At 33.9% G+C, this 27892-nt stretch overlaps 1 protein-coding gene across 1 annotated transcript; it reads right to left on the minus strand.

Moving 5' to 3' along the window:
- On the minus strand, positions 1 to 27667 carry LOC140439624 (queuine tRNA-ribosyltransferase accessory subunit 2). The gene is made up of 4 exons (XM_072529651.1): positions 27183 to 27667; positions 16535 to 16886; positions 7008 to 7377; positions 1 to 189 (listed from the first exon to the last, which is right to left on the minus strand). Exons 1-4 carry the CDS (start codon positions 27546 to 27548, stop codon positions 36 to 38), a joined length of 1242 nt encoding a protein of 413 aa, XP_072385752.1. The 5' UTR covers positions 27549 to 27667; the 3' UTR covers positions 1 to 35.
- Positions 27668 to 27892: the final 225 nt, after the last annotated feature.

Genomic DNA, 27892 nt, shown 5'->3' on the forward strand with positions numbered 1-27892 from the left:
CTAAGTATAAAACAATATATTTAATTTTAAAATTGCTATCCCTCGACACTGGTAAATATCTCATTTCTTGATTCAATGTTGCTCTTTGTTAGAATTTTTGCTTGGTGATTCTTATACTCTTCTGAAATTTGTTCTTCGAATTTTGCCAATGTATCGTTAGCTATACTTTGCCTAATTTTCTTAAAAAATCTAAAAAAATTAAAATCATATTAACAATGTAATTAGTTTAAAATATGTCGTATTCAAATTTGGTAAAAGATATTCTACTTCAACTACTTTCAAATGAAAAATAGAAGAATAATAATTATACCAAATAATTACGCCAAATATAACATTTATATATAAATTCCACAAGGAAACAAAGTTCCTGTATTTGGCTGTATACCATATATTAAAAAATTTTGAATAAAATCCTTTATAAAAAGGTATATAAAAAACCCAGTTGGGCTATGTTGCATTGACAAAACGTTTTCGGAATAAATATTCCATCATCAGTGTCAAGTTAATACATGGATGTAGCCACTAAATATGTGGGTAAAAACCCTTTAAAAATTATTAAATAAGATTTGATCTACATTATGTCTAATTTACAGTTAAGATGTTAAAGTTACCGTTGGATTGGTAACAGGGCGACATATGACTCTACATTAGTTGCGAGTCCTGAGACGGTATGTCTACGAGGACTTTGTCAAAGCAACAGTAGAGTCATATGTCGCCCTGTTACCAATCCAACGGTTACTTTAACATCTTAACTGTAAATTAGACATAATGTAGATCAAATCTTATTTAATAATTTTTAAAGGGTTTTTACCCACATATTTAGTGGCTACATCCATGTATTAACTTGACACTGATGATGGAATATTTATTCCGAAAACGTTTTGTCAATGCAACATAGCCCAACTGGGTTTTTTATATACCTTTTTATAAAGGATTTTATTCAAAATTATTTATATATAAGTTAACCCAACGTGGATCAACTGTACGTGTGTCAAGTTATATAATAAATTAAAAAGTACAATCCGTATTTCTTTATCTGCTAATCTCGTAGCTCGTGGCAAAAAGTAATTAAGCTGTAGTTTGTGAGATTAAAAGGTTGGTATAGACCGTTCCACGTTAAGAAAATAACATTAGGCTTATGGAGATCAGTGTTGCCAAAACTCTCAGGAATGCGGTTTACTAGATTGTCGATATATTTTTCGAATTTCCATTTTCAATTAACATTTAACTGTAAAGTCAGAATAACAACTGAAGAACCACAAAGCCTTATTATCATTATGTAGTCTCAGAGAACGACATAAAATCGCTGACATACGCACACCGTATTATTTTAAGTTGCAATTAGTAATTAGATATATGCATTCCAAGCGGTCCGTTTATTTGCTTTTAAATCTTTAATAGCCGGCAAAGTGCATGATTTAACTAAGCAATATTTTCTACTGATTTCTCTGATTCATGGTATATGATATTCTTACCGAAAAACAAATAAACTGTCGTTACTATAATTAAAATAAGATAAAATATACTCAGTGACATTAGAAGTGTTACACCCAGAAGGAATAATTTCTTGAACTTAATTTTTTGGCAACATGGTAGATTTACATCAAGAATGAAACGATAACGTTGTCAAGAATTTTTATTAACAAGTAATCAAAAAAGAAATTAATAATCTGTTTGGCGACCCCGTAGCTGAATACACTCCTGTATACGTCTAGGTATTGACAAAATGGGAAGTTCGATATCTGCTTATGGCACCTCGTTTCAAGCAACTTAAACTTCATGTATTAACTGTGCCAGAGTCTGTGGAGGATGGTGCAAAGTAGACAGTCTCCTTCCTATCATATCCCATACATGTTCGATAGGATTTAAATCCGGAACACGGGGAGGCCGTGGCAACACATTAACGCCAGCTTCTTGGAAAAAGTCCATAGTTTGATGAGCAATATGGGAACGCACGTTGTCTTGCTGAAAAAGGACGTCTCGACGGCCGTCGAGATAAGGCAGTAAACTGGTTTGTAAGATGTGTTCAACATAACGCGCAGCTGTGATATTGCCTCGAATAAACACAAATGGTGATCGGTTATCATAGGCAATAGCCCCCCAAACCATTACTCCAAGTGTCCTGTATACATGCCTCTCAACAGCAAACCCGATATCTCGTCGTTCTCCACGGCGGCGTCTTACCATCCTACGACCATTATGCATTCTTAAACAGAATCTTGATTCATCGCTGAATGGTACATTACGCCTTTCTGCTACCCAATGCTGCCGTTCTCTACACCAATTCAAACGTTGATGACCGTGGTCCGCAGTCTACGGAAGCACTAGTCATGGGCGGAATAAAACCAGTCCAAAGGCTCGAATGCGACGGTATAGTGTACGCATACTAACAGGTCTACTTACTACTCCAAACCATTGGTCAGCAATTTGACGCGCAGTAGCAAAACGGTCTCGCAGAGCCAGTAATCTAAAGCGCCTATCTTGACGCTCTGTGGTACGCCTTAGTTGACCAGTTGGTCTTCTTCGTGTTCCTCTATCTTAGTTTGTCCACACACGACAGACACGCATGACTGTCATTGCCGTACAATTAACACGACGGCCAATTTCGCGATACGACAAACCCATATCTTTATACGCAATAATTCTACCCCTGTCAAAATTGCTAAAATGGTGGTAACTATGGTGTATTCGAACTTGATGCATTTTCTTACACTGAATACAATTAGACTCAGTAACAATAACTAAAAATTTCTAGACGAACCGGTTTTCACAAGTCGGTCTCTTCACAAAAAAAAATTAGAAGATAAAACTTTATTTTTACAAAAAGTAGAAGAGATAAACCATTGGTATTGTTATCATAGCATGTTTTAAATATAGTCATTCTGTTGACAAAAAATTAAGTTCAAGAAATTACTCCTTCTGGGTGTAACACTTCTAATGTCACTGAGTATAAAATTATCTTTTGTAAATACTATTTATTTAATTAAAATCATTTTCCCTACTTTTCATCTCTTGTTTCGAATGGGCACTTTTGGTCAATTACGTTAAAAAACATTAATTTAATTCATGTCTGTGAAAACGAAAATACAAATTATACAACCCTGAATCGTGCTTGTGTTCATCGTGGCATCGCTGCGCTTCTATCGTCCATAAGAAATACATGGCCCTATCTCCGCAATGTTATTTTCTTAACGTGAAACGCTCTATAGAACACATTTGATCGGGTGGCGCTTTAAGAACAGGTTATGTTCTCAAATGTGAATGTAATATGTGTATGTTATAATACGTGAAAGTAGTTGCTTTTTAAAATATTGGTTTCTTTCTTTAACAGGTAAAATAATTATTTGTCTGTTTATCTTTAAAATAGGTACATCTTGGAATTACCCAGAACTAAGTTTAGTTTTTAACAATTGTAAGTTATTTCTATGCATCTTGGATATATATTTGTAGGCTTGTCGATAATGTTTCATGGAAATGTTTATAGTATCAGTGAGAGTAAAATTGGTTTAAAATATTTCCAAGAACAATTTGTGGGTGAAAGCAAGAATAACGAAAAAGGTTTTAGTAAAGAGTGTCATCGGAGATTAACAGCTAGGTACAGGAAATATTTGGAAGAAGTCGGGAATTTGTAGTTCCTAGAAAATGTTAAAGTACTTACGACTGGAAATTTGAAGACGTTGAAATGAAGGAAGAGGGATATTTGTTTTGACCAATGAAAATGAAGGAATGTGATTGATGGAAGGGAGTGTTGAGCCAAGAGAGTTTTTGGCAAAGAAAGAAAAAGGTAGTGGATTCCAGATAGCTGAAAGGAGCAGTTGTGTGCATAAAAAAAGGAAAAAAGTCCGTAAAAGTAAAAAGTGCAAAGTTTTTAAGTAAAAAGTAAATTCAGTTATGATAGCAGTTGTAAGTACTCAAATAATAGTATCCGACATCGTAAATGAAAATTATTCCAAGGTATTCAGATATACCTATATTTCTTTCTTTCTTCAATATTCTCCGTTTCGAGGATTTCGGCTCCATCGACGTCCACATAAAGACTCCAGTGTAATTTGGCATAAACTTTTACATAAACAATTCCGTATTTTTTAAAATTATTTCATGCAACCAGTTATAATTCATTATTGTAACTATACTGGGTAACTTTCTATTTTAAAATAACTTGCGGTATTTTTCATATTCTTTTTACATTTATTTATATACTCGTTTCATATATTGTTTGTTTGTACATTTTGTTTTAGCATTAAAAATTTGTGTTTATTTCTTTGGTATAAACAATTTTTTTTTAATATACGGTTATATATTATTTTTAAATTTTATTTATCCATGAGCTTCTTCCGAGTATTGGTTTTTGCATTTCTGTGATTGGATGAGCTAGCACTTAAAAAAAGTTTTGATTCATTAATAATTGAAAAGCATAATAGCTATTCGGACTTTTGAGACGGCTGCTCTGAAAAGTTCATTTGATGTACATCCGTACCACTCTCTCAAGCATCGCGCAGCCATGACATTCTACGCCTCCCCTACGCCGCCTATATGTATTATATAAGTAAATTTTTTGTTCTAAATAACTACATTAAGAAAGTAAGTAGAATAAGAAAGTATTAAATATTGTTTAAAATATTACAAATAATTATACATGGTTTTGTATCAGATAAGACTTTCAAATTAATGTTTGATAGACAATGGTTTGTATATTATTTTTCTTCGAAGGTAATGCTATGAATTAGACGTTAAATTTTACAAATACGGATTTGCCTGTAGACACAAAAGAAAGGTTAGTCGGTATTATCTTTTGTTAATTTAGGGAATAGCCTAGGTAGGTAAAACACGCTTGATTTCTTAAAATTTAAAACTAGAAAATTTTGAAGATATGTAGAAAGAATGAATGTGTATGATTGGCTAGAAAGAACGAGGGTAGGAGAATACGACAGTCGATTTGAAAATTGAACTAGATTTCAATCATTGTGTTTTTACCATCCAGAACGAGTGTCCCAGTTTGAGAACATTGTGTGAAAAATAAGTATAAGTTATTGTTTGTCGAGACCAGGTCGAGAACTCCTTGTGTCCGAAGAGACTCCTTACTCTGTAAGTAAAGAAAGAAAATTTATATAAAGTTTGTACGAGATAACCAGTCGAGGCGGGAAAACCATTTGGTTAAAAGAGTGCCATTATTATTATTATGAAACGAATCGGAGGTTTAATTTTGGAGAGAATCTAAACGAGTGTTGTTTTGCGTAACAGTTTTGGAAGGAGGAAGCAGAGCCACACGTGTTTGGAGAATTGGACAGTTTGTGAAATAAGCGTTGTATTTGTACCATATATGATTTTTTTAAAACCCATATCATAAAAGTAATTGATTAAAAAGAATTGAATTCACAAATCAGATAATTGGCACATAATAAAATTTTGTTTGTTTTTTAAGAAAGTTAATGAGAACAATTCTTACAGTAAATTAAATAACTTGGTTTAAAATTTATTATATTTTTAAAAGGTTTAAAAATATAATAAATTGTACACGATCTTTATTTTTATATTTCTATATGGTATTAAAATAAATGGTATTTTTTTAAAAAAACGTCATTAATTGTGTACGAGGCGTGTTTTTTAAGTAAGTACCGTTTTGGAATTAAAAAAAGACGTGCAAAGATATGGCAATAATTTTATTTTTACATGAAAGCCTGTACCTTAATCTACTTTTCTACATAATTTTCGTGAATATTAAGACACTTGTCATAACGTAGCACCAGTTTTTGAATACCCTCCTGATAAAATTCTGCCGCCTGACTTGTTAACCACTGCATCACAAATGTTTTAACTTCGTTATCGTCTTGAAGACGCTGACCGCCCAGGTGTTTCTTCAAGTGCTGGAACAAATGGTAGTCGCTGGGCGCCAGATCAGGGCTGTATGGAGGATGATCTAAAGTTTCCCATTTAAATGATTTGATGAGATCTTTGGTCTGATTAGCCACATGTGGACGGGCATTCTCATGCAGCAAAACGATACCCTTACTCAACTTGCCACGTCTTTTGTTCTGGATTGCACGACGCAGATTTTTCAATGTCTCACAATAAGACGCTGCATTGATTGTCTCATTTCGAGGCTGAAACTCCACTAGCAATACTCCTTTTCTGTCCCAAAAAACTGTGCACATGATTTTCCGGGCAGAAATTGTTTGCTTAAACTTCACTCTTTTGGGTGATGATGAATGTCGCCATTCCATGGATTGTTGTTTCGATTCTGGTGTGACGTAGGCCACCCACGTTTCGTCACCAGTAACAATTTGGTCTAAAAAATCTTCACCTTCACTGTGGTACCACTCAAGGAAAGTCAATGCACTGCCTAAACGTTGGGTTTTCTGCAAATCCGTCAACATTTTTGGAACCCAACGTGAACACAATTTCCGGTAATTCAAGTTCTCGGTAACAATGCGATACAAAACACTACGAGAATACTGAGGAAAGCAGTTGGACAATGATGAAATTGTAAAGCGTCTGTTTTCTCTCACCTTTTCGTCCACTTTCTGCACCAAATTTTCATTAACGACCGAAGGACGCCCACTCCGTTCTTCATCATGCACATTTGTGCGGCCATCTTTAAATGCTCTCACCCATTTCCTTACCATTCCATCACTCATAATGTTTTGTCCGTAAACTTCAACGATCTCACGATGAATATCGATCGGTTTTACGCATTTAGCACTAAGAAATCGTATAACATCCCGTACTTCACAATCAGAGTGACTCACGATTGTTGGAGGCATCTTAAACACTGGAGTAAACAAGTATACAATGAAGAATCAGACTGTAATGGCGTCAGTGCGTAGACAAGAGATGTAGGTAACCAGCGCTCATGCGCGGAACGCCGACCGTAGCGCTGCGGCGGCGGAATCGCAAAACGGTACTTACTTAAAAAACATGCCTCGTATATAATATTTATTCTCCTTCTATCCTAAAGAAAACCAGCAAAGTATGAAAATTATGGAAAAAAATATGTAGCAAAACCTTACCGTAAGTAATGATGAATATTATGTATCATGATTAAAACTGGTGCCAATAATTCTTGAACTGACAGTAAATGATGAATGTAGGCTCTGGTATATTTTTTACATGCTAAACATTCACATGTCTCTAAAATTGGATTAAAATCTTCTGAATATTTTATGTCCCTTAAATTAATTTCATAGTTTTCATTATTCTCATTAGTTTCTATGTTAAACGTCAAAGTTGAGGATCTTTCCGTCAATATACGACAGTATGAAGTATCAAATACATCTACACCTAAACGTATAAGTTTTATAATATTTGGTGGATTCCAACAACCTTGGACAGAGCACAGCTTTTCTTCGGGTAGTTGTTTAATAACGAACTCTACCACTCCTGAAATTAAAGGAAATAATATAAGTAAAAGGTAATTCTATCTCAACTATATGAGCAGAATATAATAAATTTAGGTTCCGGACTAAAACACAGATCACTTTTTAAAGATCAAGATTATAAAGAAGAAAATATAAAATTAATTACGAACCATGTAACGCTATAAGCGTCACCTGCATCGAGTGAATCTATGGAGAGGGCATCACGTGACTAAAAAAGACCTCACTTCGGCCATATTGTTATGATCGTTTTGACAGATCGTGTATGATTACATTTGTTGTTTTTCGAATATTTTTAGTTTTATAATACTTGTATAAAAACTATAATATTATATTGTGATAGTGCATAATAATGGTTTCTTTTTCTCAACGTGGTTGCAGTAGCAGAAGCAATATTAATAAAAAATCTTCAGGAATAACGTTCCACAGGTTAGTATACAAATATGTAAACAAAGTAATGGCCCGTACTTCAGAGAATAAATTAATAGTATTCATAAAACATCCTATAAATAAGGTAGATCGTGCTATTCTTGAGAATACTCAAATATCTTCATCCTAAATATCTTAAAATTTCTTAATAACTACGGCAACATAATTATTTTTTATCTACACAGCATTTCCATTATTTAATTTTGTTTTTTTTTAATAATAACTTTTCTATCTTTGTTAATTGGACTAAATTTTTAAGTGTCAGTTAATTTGTAGTTATCAAATATATACGTTATAAAACGAACGTATTTCTTGTATTTCATACCTTATATTCATTTTACCCTTTAAAATATTATTTATATTATTATCTCTTTCAGATACAACTTGTTATTTGACTGTATTAATTTATCTTTATGTATAATATGTTGTGTTTTTAGTGTTTACAAATAGTGTTTATAAATAAATCATAGTTTATTAAAAATGTATTGCACTTTTTTTTAGATTATGATTAAATCTTCTGAATAACTAGTCATATTTGTATAGTAGTTTTAATATTATTGAGTCCGGCCCTGAACCCACCGCCATATTGGTATGATCGTTAGCCACACCTACTGACGCCGTTTTTATTACACAGGTTAATATGCTTATAGCTTCTCCATAGATTCTAACTCGATGGTCACCTGTTAGTTATTTTTCTTCAAATAATTATTTTATTCCACTTTCTTTTGATTTTATTCATTTGTTAAACGTTTGTTTTGTTTTATTATTTCTCTTCTAAAAATAGTTGGCGCTCAACTTTTTTTTACTTACTTTTACCTTTACTCTTATCCCTTATGTATGTATAGCGTTAACAGGTATTTTAGGAACAATGCTGAATGGATAATTTCTACCGTTTTCTGTTCTTTGCTTTCAGCTTTCAATCTCTGATTACCATCTCTCTGACATCTTCCATCACTACATATCTCTTTCTTGGCCTTCCTCTGTTTTTTGCCCTCAGGTACTCTCCAACCAATATTCTTGACTTGTCTATTACCTTGCATTCTTTCTAGATGTCCGAGCCATTCTAGTCTACGTTCTTTTACTACTTTTGTTATTATAGAGTTAGCATACAATTGGTACACTTCTACGTTAGTTCATCTTCTCCATTCTCCCTCTACTACTTTTCCATCAAACATTCTGCGAAGTATCTTTCTTTCACATGTTTCCAATATGTTCTGTATGGTTTTGATCATAGTCCATGTCTTAGCAGCGTATAGCATTGTGGTTCTAATTATAGTTTTGTATTACGAGATATATCTTTGGCCCTAATAATTTTGTTCATGACCCCAGCACATCTGTTGCTCTTGGTCAGTCTTATGTTGATTTCAGTTTCTTCCTTACATGTCTGATAAATAAGTACCTAAGTACAATATATTCATCCACCTTCTCGAATTCTACAACTGATCCATTCTCCACCTCTAATTTAAAGGAGCCCCTGGCGTTTATTCCTTTTTTGCTCGAGATTTCCATGTACTTGGATTTATTAATATTAACTTTCAGTCCCATTTTAGAGATTTTCCGAATCAGTCTTTTTGCTATATTTGCCAGTTCTTTTCCATTTCTTGCACTGAGAACCCATCATCAGCATACGCTAAGTATTGGTGCTCTTTGTATAACAGAGTGGCAGACCTATTGATCCCACTAACACAATTTTTTCTAGAACTATATTGAATAGCAAGGTAAACAACGGGTCTCCTTGGCGAACACCTTTTTTCACTTCGAATTCTTGTGACACTGTATCGTTGCATTTAACAACACAAATGGTTTTTTCCAATTGTCATTTTTACCAATCTTACTATTTTTTCTGGCACTTCGAATTCTTTTAGCGTTTCTATTAACTTGTTTCTGTCTATTGTATCATAGACGGCTTTGTGATCAATGAAAAGTACTTGTCCCTCTCCCCGGGGTTTTTTGATTTTTCATATCTTTTATTATTTCCTCAAATTTTTTCTCTTGTAGGCTTTGGTATTTCTTCTACTACTATTTGGGGTTTAGGAACATTATAATTTTCTTCAGTAGCCACGCCGCCATTTAGCAGCTCTTCGAAATATTCTTTCCATCTTTCACATATTCGGTCTTCGTACACTATCAGGTTTCCTTGCTTATCTTTTACATTCATCGTTCCTCCCTGATACCCAGTTTTATGTATTTTACCTCTTCGCAAAAAAAATTTATTTCATATTTCTTGTAATTTTCTTCAATACGCTTTACTTTATCATCCATATACTTTCTTTTCCGCGCCTTTGGGATTTTCTTTACTTTTTTTCGTTGTTCGGCATACTTTTCTAGGTCGTCTTGTTTTTGCGATCGCAAACTTTTTAATCTCAAATCTGATCTTTTTTTCACTCCGCTCTACATTCGTCATCGAACCAGTGGTTTTTTTCTAAATCTTTTTATTCTTGGTATCGTCTTCGACGTTGCTTCCTTTATAGTGTTTGTTATTTTCAAGAACTTTTGTTGTATGTAACTCACAGTAGCACTATCTTGTTAGGCGCGTAGATTTCTTGTATATCCTTTTGATAATCCTGCACTACCTCAAATTTTCGCAGTTTTTCAAAATTAAATTTAAGTTGCACTTCCTGTTTCCGTTTATGATTTTTAATTATTGCATCTTTCATATTAATTCTAACCAAAAAATGATCAGAGTCTACGTCAGTCCCTTTGCACGTTTTCATATTTGTTATTAAATTCGCGAATTTCTCTTGTATTGTAAGATGTGGTCTATTTGATTCGTTTCAATTGATCTCGGAATTTTCCACATTCAACCTGTTATGTTTTTATATATATCTCCTATTCCGACCTTTACATTGGCATCGCCTATAATAATTTTAATGTCTTGTCTAGACATTTCTTCAGACAATGGCTCTAATTCTTCATAAAATTCATCTTTCACTTTTTCTCCTTTTTCTTCTGATGAAGCGTGTATATTTATTAGCGATATCATGTTCTCTTTTCCTTTAATTCTAATTGCACACATTCTGTCAGATTATGCTACGAATCGTTTTACCTGCTCCACGTCTTCATGTACCAGAAAACCAACTCCAAAATTCCGATTATCCCCTCCACTTGTATAAAGCGTGTATGGACTAATCTTTTCAATGTTGTTTCGAGTCAAATGTGTTGTCTTGTATTGCTATGTGTATTTTATATTTCTTGAGTTCTTCTATTAGGTTAATTAATGCTCCCTCCTCGTACATTCCATCTCGCAATATTTAGGTGCGTATTCTTATTTTTATTTCGCTATTTATGTTCAAATTCATTTTCCTGTTCATCGCTAGAAAAATAAATTTACTTTTATCTGCTTAGTACACCCACTCTTATCCTTTACTCATACCTTGCCCGTATTTATACCCCTTATACTCTCTCTTATTTACAACTATTATAATTATAAAATTAATCGCACGTTGGCATTTTTATTTCCGTGTGTAAGTTATCACTTTAAACTAATCGAAGTAGGGAGACAGTGTATAAATATTGCCATAACACAGGTAATGTCAGAACCTAATCGCCATTCGGGGTCGGAAGAAACAACTTATTAAGTTAAATGGAGGTGGGCAGGACACGTCGCTAGAATGAAAGATAATAGGTGGACCAAAAAAATTTTGGAGTGGAGACCGAGAGCGAATAGACGAAACCCGGGAAGACCACCCACAAGATGGACTGACGACATAAAGAGGATTTGTACCAACTGGATTGCAGCAGCGCAAGATAGATCTGAATGGAGGTTTTTCGAGGAGGCCTATGTTTAGAAGTGGACGACTATGGGCTGATGATGATGATGATGAAAGTCAGAACCCCACATAACTATTAAAAATATTCTGAAACTGTTTTCTTATGGCATGTCTAAGTTAAATATTGTGTTTATATGGAATGAAAATTACATTTAAACTAAAATTTGACGTTTCGATTTCCACTCCGGAAATTGTTTTCAAAAAAGATTATTTAAGAATTTTGTTAAAGAGTATAACCATAGACATAATACAAATAGACTGATCGCTGAAATACATTACCGGTCCCACAGTGCGACAGAGAAAACTGACGCAAAGCAGTCCCTGCATATCTTTCTAATTTACCAGGTTTATCGGCCACGTGACCTAAATGACTAATGAGACAGTCACGTAGTCAATAAACCCGACCTATTAGAAAGAGATGTTTTCTCTGTAGCACTGGGGAAACGCGACTATATTGCAGTAATCGGTATATCTTGTATTATATGTCTATGAGTATATCCGCGAAAGTTGTTGATGGTTATGTCCTTTTACAAATTGACAGTTGACTTACTTGTCCGTGGTGGCAACAGCCGTGCTTTGGCTGAAAAGATATGAAGGTAGATTTTTTGTCCTATGGAACTTCAAATTATGATGTGTGAGAGTTCACGTATTGTGTGTTGCATATGTATCGTGTCTGATTTGAAGATGATGTGTCTCAGAGTTTCTTAATCAGCTATTGTTGGTATATTCTTGTTGTTGACTTTTCTTTTAGTATTGGCAACCAAGGCCAGCAACATTCTGCAGATGGATTTGTTACACATTTTTCTTCATTGAGTAGGACTGCTTCTTTGATTTTTCTCTTTTTCATGTCTCTTTCATGATTACTGATTCACTTTTCCATTGTACTCTGTGCTCGTTGTCCCAGGCATGTTTGCATATTTGTGATTTGTCAAAATCACTGGTTTTGATGTATATTCCATGCTCGTTTATCCTGACACTTAGTGGTCTTGCGGTTTCCCCCACATAGAAATTGTTGCATTTACAGTGTTTTTATAGATGTAGTTCTTTGATCTATTTTGTGTGTTGTCAGGTTTGGTTTTTCACAGGATATATCTGAGTGAGGGCCTGCGTAGCGCAAGCGGTAGGATGCTTGCCTCGCACGCTGGTAGTCCGGAGTTCGAATCCTACCGCCGGCAAGAACAACTAGACATTTTTAAAAAATGTCTATAGGCCCCAGGTCGACTCAGCCTGAATAAAATGAGTACCTTGGGTAAAACCAGGGGTAATAATAGGCGGTTGAAGCGTAGCACTGGCCATGTTACCTTCCTTATATACCGTAGGCCCTAGATATAGCAGACTACCCTGCTATACTCCCAAAGCCGCGAGCGGTATAAAACGAGAGACTATTATTATTATATATCTGAGTGTATTGGTTGTTTTAAATGTTGTTGTGATATACTTATTTTCTATTAGTCCAGTCGCCAGAGTTGACCCCTAAAAAGCATACGAACAAGCGGAAAATCCCCCTCGTAGTGGGGTAAAAACGCAAAAAAATCGATTTATCAAAAATCGGTACGCCGTAGAAAAATATTTCAAATAAAAAATGTAGCTGGGTAATTTTAAACGAATATGTTTATTAGCACTTTTTGTGTAGAATAAACCGTTGTCTCAGAAACAGCGCTTGAAGCGACCGTCGATTTTTAATGTGTTACGTTCGCGAAATCAATGTTCAATCAAATTTGTATCAGCTCGACGGTAAAAATTCGATTTCAAGTATATTATCGACAAAAATCAAGATGCGTTTTGAAGGTAAAGAGCACTGCTTTCGTATGCAGTTTTTGTATTTTGCCGCGAATAAACCCAGATTTTATAAAGGTGTTAAATAAATAAACGTGCCGCGGTTTTTGCCATGTTTATATATTTAACACCTTTATAAAAACGGAGTTTATTCGCGGCAAAACACAAAAACTGCATACGAAAGCTGCACTCTTTAACTTTAAAACGCATCTTGATTTTTGTCAATAGCATCATCATCTTTGGCTCGACAATCCTCTGTGGATCTTGGCCTGCTCTAAGATTCGTCGCCATTCTGTTCGGTTTCTGGCAACATGTTGCCATCTTCTGATTTTTAATATCCGTAAGTCGGTTTCAACTCCATCTAACCACCTAATTCGCGGTCGGCCTTTGCTTCTTCTTCCTACAGGTGTTCCTGTGGTTAGCTTTTTAGCAATCTTATTTTCTGGCATTCGTATTATGTGTCCAGCCCATCTAAGCCGCTGTGTTTTAATGAACGTTATGACATCTGGCTCATCAAAGAGCTGATACAATTCAAAATTATATCTTCTGCGCCACTGCCCTTGGTCGTTTATAGCTCCAAATATTTTGCGGAGTATTTTACGCTCAAATATTCCCAAAAGTCTTTCATCTTTCTGCGTTAGAGTCCATGTTTCTGCTCCATATGTGAGGACCGGCCTCAGCAATGTTTTGTATATAATAATTTTAGTTCTTCTTTGAATGTTTCTTGAGTGTAAATGCTGGAGTCCATAGTATGCATTATTGGTAAGATTTATTCGTCTTTTGATTTCTTCGCTTGTTTTATTGGTAGCAGTCAATAGCGACCCAAGGTATGTGAAGTTGTCAACACGTCCAAAGGTATGATGTCCAAAGGTATGACTTCCAACGACTGTTTCTCGTTCCTCATTTGCTATCGGATACTTTGTAACCAACATGTACTTGGTTTTGTCTTCGTTGATGACTAGACCGACCTGTTTCGCCGCTGTTTCCAATTCTAGGAGATATTGCTCAACATCTCGCTTGCTACGCCCTATTATGTCAATGTTGTCAATAGCATAGTTGGATCAAAAGATATCGAATTTTTACCGTTGAGCTGATACAAATTTTATCGAACATTGATTTCGCGCACGTGATTAACATTCAAAATCGACGGTGGTTTCAAATTCTGTTTCTAAGAGAACGGTTCATTCTACACAAAAAATGCTAATAAACATTTTTGTTCAAAATTATTCCAGCTACATTTTTTATTTAAAACAATTTTTCTACGGCGTACCGATTTTTGATAAATCGATTTTTCTGCGATTTTACCCTCCTTCGGGGGGGTTTTAGGAGGAAGCCCGTGGGAAAAAGTGGTAAATTTTTTTGCATATTTTTTGAGGCCCCAAAATTAATATTCTGGGCAAAATTCAGCTTGTTCGTATGATTTTTAGAGGTTAAGTGGCATTTTCGTCTCTGACGACTGGAGTATATCCTTTTTAGTTTTTCTGATAAGCCCTTTACATTATGGTATGGTTGTCATCTTTCTTCTTGTGAGTGTTTGTCTCGATTGCTTGTGGTGTGTTGTTGTTTTCTTTCTTCTATCTTTTGGAGTTCCTTGTTTATAAATGACAATGGGTAGTCATTTTTTATTAAAACCTCTGTTAACAGGTTTTTTATTCTTGAAATGCCTTTTCATTAGAGCAGCTATTTTGGGCTATATCATATAATGATTTGATGATTCCTTTTTTGATGTTTACGTTGTGTTACATTCTTTAAAATTGACGACACCATTTTAAAATACTTACTAAGTTAATAACTGAAATCTAGCAAAAGAAAGAAACACCCGCTGACTGAAAACTAAGTATATAGTGTGCACTTAACAAAATGTGGACATGATGTGTGATAAGTATAGAGGCGTTGCACTGCTCAACATGGCACATAAAACACTGTCAACGTATTGCACAGCTGAAAGTTTCCTTGCGCCGTAGGAACACCGGCACAGAATAAATAAATTGACAAACTGACCAAATCTTTACAGATTTATAAGGAAATTCTAGAATTCGACTTCGTTACCTTCCACATATTTATGGATTTAAAAACAGTATAGTAAATACACAAAAACTGTTCTAGGCTATGGTGTAATTTCAAATTACGGTTCAGCTTCAGGTACAGATAACACAGTCAGAATCTACAACATTCCAATGTCCTTCCATTGTAAAAATTGATTAAGGCAGAGAGGCGGACTGTCATGCCTTCTATTCAGTTTTGAACTGAAAAAAAGTAATTCGAGAGTCCCAGATTAATACGAACGGCACACTTTTCAATAAACATGTACAAGTAGACTATTACACAGAGTCCCAGACTAAAAATTTTCTGTTGTTAAGAGCATCTACACTGAAAATTGAAATAAAAATTAAAAACAAATGAAATAAACAAGTGTAAACATATGGAGTACAACAGAACGAACTGCTTAAGCATTTCGAGCAAACAATTATATGAAGAATATATATGGAGGAGTGAAGATGCAAGGAGTGTGCCATAGGTGCTACAACAAGTTTTATATAAGTTTTGGGCAATTTTAGGTTGTGACATTTATTAAGTAGCACACTTCAGATGAGTAAGGACAAGAAAAAATATAGGAGAAGAGAAAACTATACAATCATATAAAGTCGGTGACATATCTTCAAAACTGTAAGATAAAGGAAGCTAAAAATAGCAGTAGCAAAAGCTAAAGCAGAAGCGTATCCAAATCTATACAATCAACTTGATACCAGAGAGGGTGAAGCCAAGATAAATAAAATAGCCAAAGAGATTTTAATTCGTTTAGATGTATCTGACATGAAAATATAAAAAATTGAAGGAAAAAGTATTCTGACAGTTTAGATGCTTAGATGGATAATTGGAGTGACAAAAAAGGATAAGATTAAGAATAAATATATTAGGGAAAGTCTAGGGGTGGTCCAATTGATGCCAAAATAAGAGAGTATAGGTCAAGATGGTTCGGGCATGTTCATTGAGAGACGTTAATCTCATAATACGAAGAATGGCTGATTTTCAAGTTCCTAGGAGGAGTAGGAGATGAAGACCATAGAAGACCTGGAGAGACAGGCAGTATATGTCAGTAAAGGGGAGAAATGTAATTATGAAAGCAAACCTCGCATAGGGATAAACGTAAAAGGAATGCCGATTAAAGATTTTTGTATAAATTACCTTTAATTTCGTCAAACGGCATAAATTCAACCTCTGGTCCATTATTATGCAATCCATCAATCAAAAAACCATTTAGTAGGTCTTTATCTTCTAAAAGAGCTTTTATACATTTTTCTCTGGCCTTTAAGCAATATCCTCCAGCTATTGCACCCATAACAAATTTATCTTTTAAAACATCTGATTTCTTATGTCGTTCTAAACATTCCTTATTAAATTTTATGGTATTTTCTATAGCTTTAGTTATACGTTTTTGTGAACTGGCAGTATTTGTATCCCCATCAGATAGAAGGTAATACATATCTGGTTTAAATTCTTCTATCATGTTCATATACATTTCAGAACTGTATAGGACCTGTAAAATGTTAATATTTAAGTAAATTATTGGTGTTAGTATACAATATTTCCAAAATTCAAATTATAATATGAAAATCAATAAAGTAGATTAAAAATTATACGAGCTGTCACCGTGCTTCGGAGGACACTTAAAGCCGCCGGTCCAGGCTACGTACGTAGTCGTTAAGTCATGTTAGGGGCGCCTGCGTGACTGCAAACCCTTTCAAAACCACCGGTCGAACACCAGACCTTAGCCAGAAGGTCACAAGAATTTAATTTTTTTAAGTCACTTTCCTCAGTAAGTGCAAAATGTATCAATTAAAATATTTTTTATTTCAAAAGAAAAAACATGGCTGGGATGTATTTATCCCAAAAATGTCAAAGTATGGGACAAATCTTATTATCCCAGTAGTATTCTGATCAATAATTTCGCACGTTTAGAGCGCCAACTGATCCTCGGCCAGTTTTACTAAAAATGTGTTATATGGAATTTATTGGAAATTAGTTTCACAAAAAACTATAGAGACATTAAAAACCGCTGTCATCAGTTTATAGAAAAGTTTATGCCACTATTTCTTAGTCTTTCGATCCATGTCATACAAGCATTCATTTGATCAGCGTGGTCTACTTAGCCACCAAATCCATAAAAAATATTGCTTCTGGGTATGCAAAATGTTTCTTTTTATCATGTTTCTTTTTATAAAGTTGATTTCAGGTGTATGACATGCTAAGAACAAGAATTTCTATAATATGTTGCCATGAAATAGAATTAACCCATTTCTCAATACCATGGCTTCACTTTCTCATCTTGGAAAGTTTAAGACTGAATTTTGGGATATTTTCTCTTTTTTGCAAGTTCCAACAGCAGCAAAGGGTAACTGTTAGAAAAGCTAGATTGATGGGAAAAATCTATCAATGCATAAATTAAAATTACTATTTTATATAGAATTGCATAAAACGTTTATAATTGTTTCACCTAATTTTAGAAATTCTTGCGCCTAGGTTTGAAATTGTCTCTCTGGAAATCTGACACTGCTTTAGTGTTATTGTAACTACTATGTGAGTCTATTACTATTAACTATTATATACGTAAAAAATGTCTTAATTAGTGATTTTTGAGATTTTTTTCTAAAAAAACTACTAAATGAATTGCAATTCTATAAAAAGCTTTATAATCTTTAAACTTTCAACTGCAAGAATATTTTGACAAGGATAAATAATGGTTTATATCTTGCAGAAAACAGGAACCAAATCTTTCGAATATGCATTTCGAGCAATCTATCGCTGTATACGATAATAAGTGTATACGGTTGCGGCGATACAGGCGCGCGGTGCTTAGATATAAGCGCCGCGCGACGTAAAGTTTTTACCAAGATAGAAACCACTTATCCTAGTCAAAATATTCCTACTTGTACGTGAAGGTTTAAAGATTATAAAGCTTTTTGTAGAATTGTAATTCATTTAGTAGATTTTTAGAAAAAAAAAATCCAAAAATCACTATTTAAGGCATTTTTTTCAATAAAAATTGCAAATAACTAGAAAATGAAGCATTTTTCGAACAATTACCGAGAAAAGAAAATGTATTCATATCGATAGGATACGCTAAAGAAATTTTACTTGAAGCGATTCGGAAAATTCTTGTTTTGTTATAAGTTATTTGTTAATAACTAGGGAAAATTAAAAAAAAAATACATTTGAACTTTTAAAGCTGCATATGGGTAACTGTCTATCGGACCCTACACACTAGAATATCTTCAAGTATATATGAGGAGGTAAACAAAGACAAAAAGAAAAAACCTGGACCTGAGCAAAAGTATCTACTCAATACAATACTTTTTTCCAACTATCTCTGGTGCTAAAACTTTTGTATATTTAAAGCTTTTTCGCACTGTTATTGGTATTGAAGAAACTACAATAAAAACAGCCAAATAAGTGCATTTTGGGTTTGCCATTGAAGGGAAAAGAGGAGGTGACTAAGATTATATCTGAGTAGTGAGTTAAGTATTAGTAAACTAAGTAAAATATTAACATAGGTTTTAAGTCACCTGCCTCCGATACTTACAGTACATACTGCCTTTTCAAAAAATAAATTAAAATGCACCAGTACAGTCTACTAAAAGACGCAGCTAATGGTTGAAAAGCGGATTCGTTCAAGAAGAGCAAAGGCGTTTTATGAGTACATGGAAATTAATGTTTCTCATTCTGTTAACCTTTACTTTTATCTTCAACAAATTCAGACACAACCGAAAAGTCCAATTCAAGAAGACATTTATAGCTATTGTATTCCTGATCTAAAAACTCAAAACCACATGTTCTACACTTGGACAGAGAAGCAGGCAGGAAAAGGCAGTGTGGAAATATCATCGACTCTCTTTAACTATTTGAAAAAGCTAATTTTTAGGGCTGTTCTGTACTACGGTTGTTTTGCGATGGTTGTGTTTCTTAAAATAAAAATAATATTGTTCTGAGAACACTGATTCATTTTTTGGAAACACACAAAACATCAATCCAAAGGATTTTACTGTATTTCGCTGTACGCGGATATAGTTTTTTTATACTTTAGGAATACCATGACATCTACAGTGGTATAGGCAAGTTAAGAGCACTAAGGGAAGATTGACCACTTCTTGATACTAAGAAGCTAAGTGAATACTATAAGGACATCCAATCAATTAGTGAACCGAAGAGAATTGAAATATGCTACCGGACACAAGGAGAAATTGTTCACCTCTGAAAAAAGGAAAAACGAAAGTCTTACAAAAATATTGTGTTGGTACGAGGCTTGAAAAACTATAAGTATGAAGGAAAAGGCTCTTTTATATCTTTGAGAAAAAATGGAAAAAGAATCTTAAACAAGTGAGACTGGAAGAACTCCCACTTCCTCATGTGTCCTCATGTCCAACCAAAGAAAAGACAAAGATGTTCACAAACTTTTGAAAAAAATGTTTTTCTGACCCACGCCTTGGTTGGTACACTACAGCAGCTGCTGGTGAGGAGCAGAAATGAGTGACTATCGCGATGATGAGAGCTGTGATTTCCATATTTAAGAAAACTGTTTGTTACATTAAGTACCTATTATGACAATGTTTGGCATAATAGGTAAATCCTGTATTATTATTTTATAAAAATAGAAGTTTATTCAGAAAACCATTGTTCCTTTACTGTATTGCTTTGCTTTTTTACTTTATTTACATGCAAATCATCTTATATTCACAACATTTTACATGCAAAACGACTTATTTCCACTGAGTTCGTGCAAAAGGTCTTATTCCCAAAACAAAATCAATGTTTTAGACTATTTTTTAGTTTAGTAACTGAAATAAGTGTTTTAATCTCATGTTTGCAACCAAGACTATTGCATAGCATTGATTAGAACTTATTATCCTTTTTCAGAGCAAAGCCACAAGTTTTTCGCCCTCCTGAAAAATTATTTATTTGTGACTTAAGCTTGTTTGCATTTTACCTCCTCATATACCAATAAAGTTTTTTGATAATTGTGTTACTCTGAACTTTATATTTGATATCATCCCCATGACAACTTCGACTCACAAAAGGATTCAGTGGTTTACCCTTTAGTAAGCCTTTCACCACCTCTACGAGCTATTCACAAGAATAACAAATAGACTAGAAAAAAAATTAGATTTTTACCAATCTTGGAACAATCTTGGTCCTGGCTTTCATATACTTTTATAAAGCACTCGATACGATAGAAATTAACAATGTAATGAAAGCGTTTGTGGAAAAGCGTATAGATTATCGGTACTCCAAACTGATCGGAAAAATATACAATAATCTTGCCATAACCTTAAGATATAATTTCGAAGTACAGCTGGTTCCTAAAAAAACTGATAGGATTTTAAAAGCGTTCTTTGTAGAAAAATGAGCAGTGTATTTTGAAAAATAAATACTTATTATTTACATACTATCACTGTCACTGCCAAATCTTAAAATTTGTCAGATAACTTAATATTCTGTTCAACCTCAAAAAATGGCTCCATATGCTAGCAAAGAACTAAAAGCAAGAATTGTAACGAAATTAGAAGATGGTTGGTCACTATGTGTCATAGCGAACCATTTTAACGTAAGCAGAACAACAGTTTTTAATATTAATAAAAGATGGAGAGAACAAGAAATTCTCGAAAGAAAGCAAGGTTCTTAATGACCATGACCAAATATCTACCGCTCATGAAGGTCGTACGCTTTTGGAGAAATTAGAAGACAATACTTTTAAAGATGCGAAAACTACAAGAATTATGTCACAGTTTCCGGGAAAAAAACTTGGCGCAGAAAAAGCATCACGTCTTAGGTACCGAACTGCACCAACCAAATAAGCTCTTACACCACAACAGAAGTAATCAAGACTTATATTGGCTTTAAACCATCAGCTACAAAATCAAGATTTTTGGGACATAGCATGTCCCAATATTTACAGATAAGAAAATTTTTCAATCTTCTAAAAAGTGCAAAATTTGGGTGTATAGACCAGATAATAATAGCTTTAATCCTCTATATGTTTGATAGATATCGAGCAGCTGGTCATTTTAGCGCCAATGTATGGGAATGAATTTCATCTAGAGGAATGGGAATGGTATGGCGTATTGATGACAGGTTTGTTGGGCAGACTTATCTGAATATTCTAGAAAACATCATGTTTCCCAGTGTAGAACAGTTGTATCCAGAAAATAATTTTATCCTCCAACAAGATAACTGTCTGTTCACACTGCAAATATAATAAACCAGTGGCTCCATCCAGAATAACATCGAAACCTACCCTGGCCCAGCTACAGTCAAGATTTAAACCCAATCGAGAATGTGTGGGGCGTTATTATAAAACGGTTGTATGGGCGTAATTTTATATCTCAAAATGCTGAAGAGCTGTGACCACGGTATACAACAGGTTTGGGAAGAGCTCTCTGAAGAAGACAATTTCATAGTTCCTTTCACGCAGATGGACCGAAGACTACAAGCTGTTATCAATGCTGACAGAGATATTACAAAACTTTAATTTTATTTTTACATACATAAATTGAGTATAGTTTTGGTCTTCCAGACCCCCGCTTTCAAGAGTTTCTTGTTACCTCCATTTTTGATTAATAGAAAAACTGTGGTTCTGCTTATGTTAAAATGTTTTGCTGCCTCTGATAGTGCCCGGTTATCTTTTAATTTGGTTACAATTCTTGTTTTAATATATTGTTGAGTTTGTTTGTTTTATTCTTTAATAATAATAAAAATAATAACAACAACCTCATTTTATGTAAAAACTGTCATTTATATACTCCTTATAAAATGCAGGAATTCAAAATAACATCAAAATTTAGTCCTTAATAATTATTACAATTTATGAATTAACATATGTAATCAATTGTTTTTTGTTTTTTTGTTTATTTTATTATTTGTCTGGTCATAATAAATATAATATAATGTCAGACCAATCAAATACACTGCTCAAATCTTACTAAGAGTCGTATCAGTTTTTTTAAAAACCAGCTGTACATAATTTCGTGTATAAAGAAATAGTAAGTGGTAGAGATGTAACATCTTTCATAAAAATAGGTAGGCTTAGATGGGTTGCAGATGTGTCATGAGCAAATGAAAATGACCCACACAACAAAATCGAGGCGAAAAGAGTGCTAGCAGTAATATGAGCACTCAGGAAGTTCCGTCACTTCCTCCAGAAGAAAAAGTTCACTCTTCTCACTGACAGCACAGCTCAGCTATGGTTAGATTTCTACCAAGCCAACAAAGCCAAGCTGTCCGGATGGTCACTGCTCCTACAAGAATTCAATTTTGAGGTGGTTCATATACCAGGAAAAGAGAATCAGCTTCCTGACCACCTCTCCAGAAATCCATCAGAGAATCACCAACCCAGCTTAGAAGATGAAGACAGTCAAATCAACTGCATCTCCTTGCCAACCCAGTCTCCAGTTGCCAACTGACCCTGATGACTCCCTGCTACCTAGATGAGAATGAAGAAGGTGCATAACATCCCAACCTCAATGAAGAAATATGCCTCTGCAAGCCCAAATTGGAAGAAATCAAGAAAGTTCACACCGGCATGCAAGAGATTTATTTGATGATGGCAACAAATCACGAACGAGGGCTTATCACGTACCAGATGCCCGCGGCTGGAATTGAGGGGGTTTTAGTGGGTAGGCAGTTGCATTCTCACAATCGATTCGCTCAGCTTTACAGGTGTCTGGATCGGGAGAGTGGACTGAATCCCACACACCTGGGGAGAGCACAGTCCCCGGATTTCCTGGGATGCTGCAGTCTGCCCTGATGGTATTATGATGATTTCCTCTTCTAAAAAAAACCTTCGGGACTATTGTTTCTTTTAAAACCTACTTCTTTAAAGGTTGTGTTAAATTCCGTTTTATATATTAATTTACCACATTTATCTGATCATGTATGCAAATGAACAATATTAGAACTGGGAAAATATATTAGAAGCACTCCTCACGGTGGCAGAGCAAACTCTTAAATAAGGTTGAACAGTGGTTCAGTGGAAATATGCTGTCGCTTAATACTGACAAGACCGGTTTTGTTTAATTTACAGTCCAAAAAAAGGCAGTCAGGTGATCTTAGGATTAAAGGCAGGGGAATTCTGTAGAGGCCAATTCAAGATAGATAGATAGATAGAATTTATTCATCCACAAAGTTCACACAATTCGTACAAAAAATGTATAAATCTTATCAGACTAGTCAAAATTTTAGTACAAAAAAGTACAATATATAGTAAAAGTACACATGATTAAAATAAAACAGTGCTTACAATAAAATAAATAACAAATAAAAGTTACAAATACAAATTCAGAACTATTGCAAAAATGAATACACAGTTTGAGGAAAGCCTTTATGTGAAGAATTACTGAGAGTTAATATATTGACTATTTTATTGTAACATTTTATTCCAATATATATTCAAGTGCATGTTGGGATACACCTAATCTAGAGATAGGTTGTCGAAAATTTGATTTACCTCTAGTATCATGTGAGTGAATGTCCTCATTTCTGTCAAACTTGAGCTTGTTTTCCTCAATGTGCAATATTAATTGGAAAATTAAAAGGCTAGGTAGTGTTAAAATATTAGACTTCTTAAATAGTGGCTTGCAACTATCGGAAAATGGAACACCATACATACTTCTTCAAACTTTCTTTTGAGCTATAAATGCCTGTTCAAGATAAGATGAGCAACCCCAACAGACTGGACTAAATTAAAGTTAATCATTCGCAATATATCAAATGAGACACTTTCTCTTAAATTACGCATTATATAGCTACATGTACTTAACTTTGCTGAGACATGATTTACGTGAGTTCCCCATGTAAGTTTATGATCTAGGGTTACCCCCAAAAATTTCGTTGTAGTATAGCTTTCTACTGATTTGCCATTCACATGTAAATAAAAGTCAGAATTTGGAGTTAAGTTTTTTGGTAAGACCAATTCAAATCACTCAATATACTCACTTTCTCAGCCGTCTATATATTTGAATATATTATGTTCCTCTTTAAAAATTTTACTTTGTTTTATCTCTTGCTTCAAAATCATGAATATAATACAAGAAGCCCTAATTTGAATTTCCTACTTCACAGATGGTCTCCAGCAGAGAGAAATCCTTTGTATAAATGTGTTAAATATTACAATAGTCTACCATCTGCTATTCAATGGGAAACAAACTAAAAAGCTTTTAAAACAAAGGTATTTCAATACTTGGTTAACATTGAGCGCTATACTGTAGCGTAGTGCCTGGCCTATCCTTCTCCTTGATCAGCATATTGAGGTTACCTTGTCTCATTGTGATTTGTAACTTTGTTTATTGCAGGTGTGTAAGGTAGGTTTTATTCTGTATCTATTTTAATATTTTTTTAATTGGTAATGTTAATATTTTTTTAATCTGTACTAAATTACGTAAGTACAAAAATTTATGCAAATAAAAATTTACACTACTCTACAAAACAGTTCTCCATCTGTGTTTACTTTACAAACATTTAATTTTTCATGAACAGAATATAAATCAACCCAGTTATAAAATTCATTTTAGGACATTTTGTGTATGTCCAATGGCTAATTACTGTATTGACAAGTAAGTATGTATAAACTGTGCCTATTTTCTAGGATTTTGAATGGACATTGTAGCAAGTCTTTTCTATTCTTTTCAATTACAGCATGAACTGCATCTACTTCCAGATGCTTATGGCTTGTCAATAAAAATTTGTGGATTATCACAATATGAAAAATTTTTGGATCACATTTTTGAATGGACAAATACATATCAAAAAACATTGTATTTCTGTTTTGTCCAGCACACTTGTCAGACCAAAGAGTAATTTCTTTTATATTAGTTGTGCTAAAATTTTAACATATCACCAATAATCCCTCATCATTTTTGTTAATATTATTAATAAAACACAAAAATATATTCTATTTATTTTCAATATATCTCAGCTCAAATAAAACGAGTTTTTTGTCTCGTTTGTTTTCTGTTGAGACTCCCGCTAAAACAGTTTGTTTCTTTTGGTATCTAAATTCGCTTCGATATTATTTTATCGCCAATTGTCCTCTTCTCAATATAAAATGTTATCATTTTTATGACCACAATATTATGACAAGTTTTTTGTCTACCTAGAACTGGGTCAATAATATTTAATTGTTCTCGGAACTCGTAAAAGGGCAATAAATCTTTTAGTTTTATTGTTTTATTATTATGCAGTTTCTTTGTAAATGTGTAGAAAAAGTGGCTTATTAGAACCCACCGTTGGTGCATTTAAAGTTCTTTAAACTGTTAAAATTTGGCAGTTCCTGTTCCTATAAAAAAGTTGATTTAAAGCGGCATTCAGAGACTTCGTTCTCGGCCCTCATACCAAACAGTAGTTACATCCAAGACTTCTCTCTCAGATTTCACCACACAGACTTTGTTCCATTACTTCATGCTGGACACTAGTTACATACCAGACTCCTGTCTGACTTTGTTCTGTCCTTGTGCGGGACATTAGTTACATACCAGACTCCTCTCTCAGACTTCATTCTCGGTCACCAGCTGAGAGTAGGTATACACTAGCCTTGACAGACTCAACTCTCTGTTCTTGTACATGACAGTAGGTACATCTCTACCTCTCAAAATTTGTGTAAAAATACACGCACTCTATGTAAACTTTTGTTCACATAACAGAAAAGTAAATTGTTTAGGTTTAGTTAAATAAATTTGTAAATAACTATCTTTTGCATCAATGCAACGTAAAATAATCATCATCATCATTTTGGCTTTACAACCCTGTGTCGGTACTAGCCTCCGCAAAGAATTTTTTTCCAGTCGTCCCTATCCATCGCCTTCCTCCACCAAGCATGTATTTCCATATTTCTCAGATCTTGATCTATGTTATCTAGGAATCTTGTTCTGGGTCTTCCTCTTCTTCTTTGACCAACGTAAAATAAAGTGCTCTTAAATTCATCAAGCGTTATTATTACCATTTCGACTTGGAAAATTGTTTCAATGAAGGATTATTTAATCCTAGTCTACATACTTAGCCAGTTCCAATGTCTGGCCCACTACTTGTGTTGTAGAAAGGAGACAATTCACAACAATTTGGAAGTCATGTTTATTTCCACTTAAACAAACACGATGCTATCTGATTCCCACCTCTCTCAGATATTGTCCCATTACATATTATACAATGATTTGTTCCAGTAGTGTTATAGTGAATAGTAAAATTAAATGTCCATAGCTGTCAAAGATAAAATTAATTTGCATTGGTTAGTCCTATAATTTAAAACCCAGATTAAATTCAATCCAGAACTATTTGAATTCATTCATTTTTATCAAGTTTAGTATGGCATAATTCCCCAACACTTTAGCCACAATTACATTTCCTTTAAAACAAACATATTCTTTTTTAGTCTTGAGATCAAACTTTTGAGAATAATGGATTAGTGTTATTACTGTCAGTTGTTGAATAATGTCAGTTGTACTATGAGTATTTTAAATTGCATGTGCTAAAGCATAATAAGCTTCATGTCTACTACAGTACAAGTAAGGGCAGGTGTCCCACATGTCCTTTTTACCTACATTGAAATGTATTTTCGTTTTGCAAAAGTTAAAAACCGTAAAAGATTTCTGGCTTTTTTTTAAATAAAATGATATTAACCTAAAATAAAATGAGAAAAATGGACATCCGCACTTTTTATTCCAAGCCACAGATTTAAAATGATAGATGTTTTCTAAACACTTCAATATATACAAAGAAATAATGATCCAACATAAATATACAAAGAAATGATGAATGAATTAAATATACACAGGATAATTCAGATACTTACTTTACCATGTTTTGTCCATATAGGCACTTGATCTTTAATATGATGGCCCTGTTTGGTTAAGTTACTTGGATCATGTAAAGTAATGCAGGTCAAACTGTTTTTACTTCCTATAAACTCTGAAATACTTCCGTCATAATATTCAAACGTTTCTTGAAAACAATGCATGCTTACTAACGGTATCTGTAAAATTTGTGGTTCAGTACTCACTAATTTAAATACTTCGTGAGCAACATGGGGAATATGTCCTCCTTGAGTGTGTAAAAGCACCATAGGAGTTTCTATCTGTACTTCGGGTCTATTTTCAATGTTTTTTAATACTCCTAAACGAGGAGAACGCTTCCCCACGGTTCGAATAGAAAATTTCATTATTTTTAAAATATTTACTAAGATTACAAACACACTTAATTTTAAATATTTTTCAACTTCTTGCAGATGAAGTTAGCACACAGAAGTATGATGTAAACCTCCGGATGTAAATCACTAAATTGTAAATATGTCAATATTCGATGTGAAGTTAGCAGAGTTTTGGGTTTTTAAGGATTAGGTATCGGATTAAGGCCTCTCTTTAAGATTAGGCAAGCTTAAATGCATCAATTTTGTCAATGACGTTTTATATTATACATCATTGGAGTTGAAAGCGCCTTGGCCACCCTTGGCCCAAGAGTTATAGATAGATGGGAGAGGTTGTCTGGTTATTCTAGACCAATAAA

This window comes from Diabrotica undecimpunctata, chromosome 4, assembly GCF_040954645.1.
Source record: "Diabrotica undecimpunctata isolate CICGRU chromosome 4, icDiaUnde3, whole genome shotgun sequence".
Classification (NCBI taxonomy): domain Eukaryota; kingdom Metazoa; phylum Arthropoda; class Insecta; order Coleoptera; family Chrysomelidae; genus Diabrotica; species Diabrotica undecimpunctata.

Coding starts and splice junctions, on each gene's coding strand:
- LOC140439624 (XM_072529651.1), bottom strand. CDS start 27,548: ATGAAATTTTCTATTCGAACCGTGGGGAAGCGTTCTCCTCGTTTAGGA. Junction 16,887..27,182: donor TATGGACAAAACATGGTAAA/GTAAGTATCTGA, acceptor AACATTTTACAG/GTCCTATACAGTTCTGAAAT. Junction 7,378..16,534: donor GCCGTTTGACGAAATTAAAG/GTAATTTATACA, acceptor CTTTAATTTCAG/GAGTGGTAGAGTTCGTTATT.